Below are 2,500 nucleotides of genomic sequence, written 5' to 3' on the forward strand. Positions count from 1 at the left end.
TTAAAAGAACGTTTCAGAAAGACCGTGTTTGTTTTCCACGTTGAACTTCAAGGCGTAAACACACTGCTGTATCCACGGCGCAGATCGGGCAGGGGGCACAGATCAGGTCGTGCTGATGCGGCTCGAGCTGTACCAAGCATACGTCGACCGTGCACGGTTTGATTTTATTAAGTAATTAAAGTAATGTTACGAAACTTTAGCCCATCAAATTGAATACGGTGGTTTGAACTTCCTTTATTTTGCGTTCTCAAAAAAAAATACGTTTAAGATGGCCTGATTTGCGTCTAGTCGGAGATAATGATGTAATTACAATGTATCCTGACGCCAGTTAAGCTACTTGTTTTAATCAATCAGTCATTTAAAAAAAAAATAAAAAAATCGATAACGTATCACGGGTACTGTGGTAATCAGTGCTGTTTCTATGGGAGTGAATACACACGTGTATGCGTCCGAGTTGTTTCAAAATGGCACAAAATGTGCTGGAATGTCGTGAAGCTCGAAGTCTAAAGCCTATAAGCGTTATTACGTTTTTATTTTCGCCTTCTGACTTTCTCCTTTGTTTTTGTTTTCTTTTCCTTTCAGGCAGCCAGACAAACTTGTGGTGGTGTGGACTCGCAGGAGTCGACGGAAATCCTCCAAGGTGTGTAGAACCCGTGTAGTGCCCATCTTAACTTCCGGTTTGTATTCGCGTATAATCTCATCATCCCAGAAGATGACGGGTTCCCTTTGGAGTCTTGTTTCCCTTCTGTTACGGATTTCTGTCGAGCTTTAGAAATCAATCAAACCGAGTAATTCTTTCGTTTAGAAATCGGTCCGATGAGGCGTGAGGGTTTGTTTGAGTGTATTTCAGCTAGGGCTGGCCAAATACGATGATATAATGTCTATACTGTGATTAAACTATGTCACGATAGTACAACACAACATCGTACTCCGAAAGTTTATACGCTTTCAAAAATTCTAATTAAAGTGATTAGAGATGCACCGATATTAAATCCCGTAGCCGATACCGGTAAGCGATTATTCAGAGTGATGTATATCGGCCGATACCGATTAAGTTCTGCCTTTTATTTAAATTTAAATAAATAATAATTCATTTAAAAGAATTCTGAAGGAAATGCAAATAAAGACTTTATTCTCTCCATTTCAACAAGTTGTTTGACAGTAACTGGTCTCATCAACATTAACACATTACTGTAATTAACATTAACGCATGAACTCAATTCTGAAGATTAACGTAAGATTATTAACTCATTGAATGTTATTCATTCATATTAACATCGACTGATTTCTAAAAAAAACCCCACACCTGTTAGTCTCACATTCACTCTCCACAAACACGAGCATTTCTACCTCATCACTGAACATCAAACTGGTCATATATAATATCAACTTTTTTATATATTAACATGCACTGGATATGAAATATACTACTCTACAAATATATTCTGTGCGTTATATCATTTTTTTTTGTCAACTCACCTTCATTGGAATCTTTCCGCGGTGTACTGGCGCTTTAATTCAGCTCGAACAAGCGCGGGGGTTCAAAATAATTTGACCCGACGCCGAAACTCCCGCTCCACCGCCGCTCAGTTCCGGTGTAAGATTTGATCAGTGCCGAGATGCAGTTTTATCATCGTTCCACGACGTCCATGTGTTTTCCCGCCCTCTTTTGATCGGCAGGGTTTAACCGGTGCATCTCTAAAAGTAATCCATTGTCTTGACTGAAATGTCAGTGTATTGTTTTTCGATTAAAACGAGCAGATGTCGTAACTCTGAAGTCATGCAGTTGATTCGATGGTAAAACTTTAATGTGTCATTTTATGAAATATATATTATTAGAGTTCATACAGTTTGTTTGTTTGTTTATTTATTTATTTTTCAGACATGTTTGGTCATAGTAGTAGTACGTTAAACATGGTATTTTAATATAAAAAGAAATGTATTACGGATTTGTTAATAACGTTACTTATGATAGCTTATTTTTTAATCCACAAATATCTCATCATGTATGGTGATGAGATATTTTCATCATATTGCCCAGGCCCTAATTGCCCAGGCCCTAATTTCAGCCATATTCCTTATTTCACTGCATTTCAGCTTTAACCAACTGTGATGTCTGGCATCATTTATTATACACTCTCTCTCTCTCTCTCTATCTCTCTCCTTCCTCTCTCTCCATTCTCCCAGTAAGGGAATTCCACTCTGAGATTTTTTTTTAATGAGCTTACGTGAAGATAGAGGAGTCTTTGGAAGGTCGGACAATTCAGTCGACTTAACTGACGGAAAAGCAGAACATACCATAAAACACACACTTTTTTCCCCTGAGTCTAAGCAGGAGCAGTATTAAGCTGATATGGGACTCTGGAGCGGTGCAACAGAAAAGCGTTTGCTCTGTTGTCCAGAGATCATGAGTCTGAATACCGACGATACCGCAGCCATCTGTGGCCGGGAGTCCAGGAGAGCGCACCTGGCCGGGATCTGGTGGGAGGCGTGGCTCCTG

At 39.3% G+C, this 2,500-nt stretch overlaps 1 protein-coding gene across 2 annotated transcripts in view; it reads left to right on the forward strand.

Annotated features, from left to right (window-relative positions):
- The window catches only part of ehbp1 (EH domain binding protein 1), a 163,703-nt gene that overhangs the window by 23,021 nt on the left and 138,182 nt on the right, over positions 1–2,500 (forward strand). The window contains exon 3 of one of the 2 annotated variants that reach the window (XM_053682914.1): positions 583–640. The exons of the other annotated variant lie outside the window; for it this stretch is intronic. Within the exon in view, the coding sequence (XP_053538889.1) occupies positions 583–640 (58 nt within the window). The remainder of the gene's footprint in view (positions 1–582; positions 641–2,500) is intronic. 2 annotated transcript variants of the gene reach the window in all.

The sequence above is a fragment of the Ictalurus punctatus genome, chromosome 9, assembly GCF_001660625.3.
Source record: "Ictalurus punctatus breed USDA103 chromosome 9, Coco_2.0, whole genome shotgun sequence".
In the NCBI taxonomy this organism is placed as follows: Eukaryota; Metazoa; Chordata; class Actinopteri; order Siluriformes; family Ictaluridae; genus Ictalurus; species Ictalurus punctatus.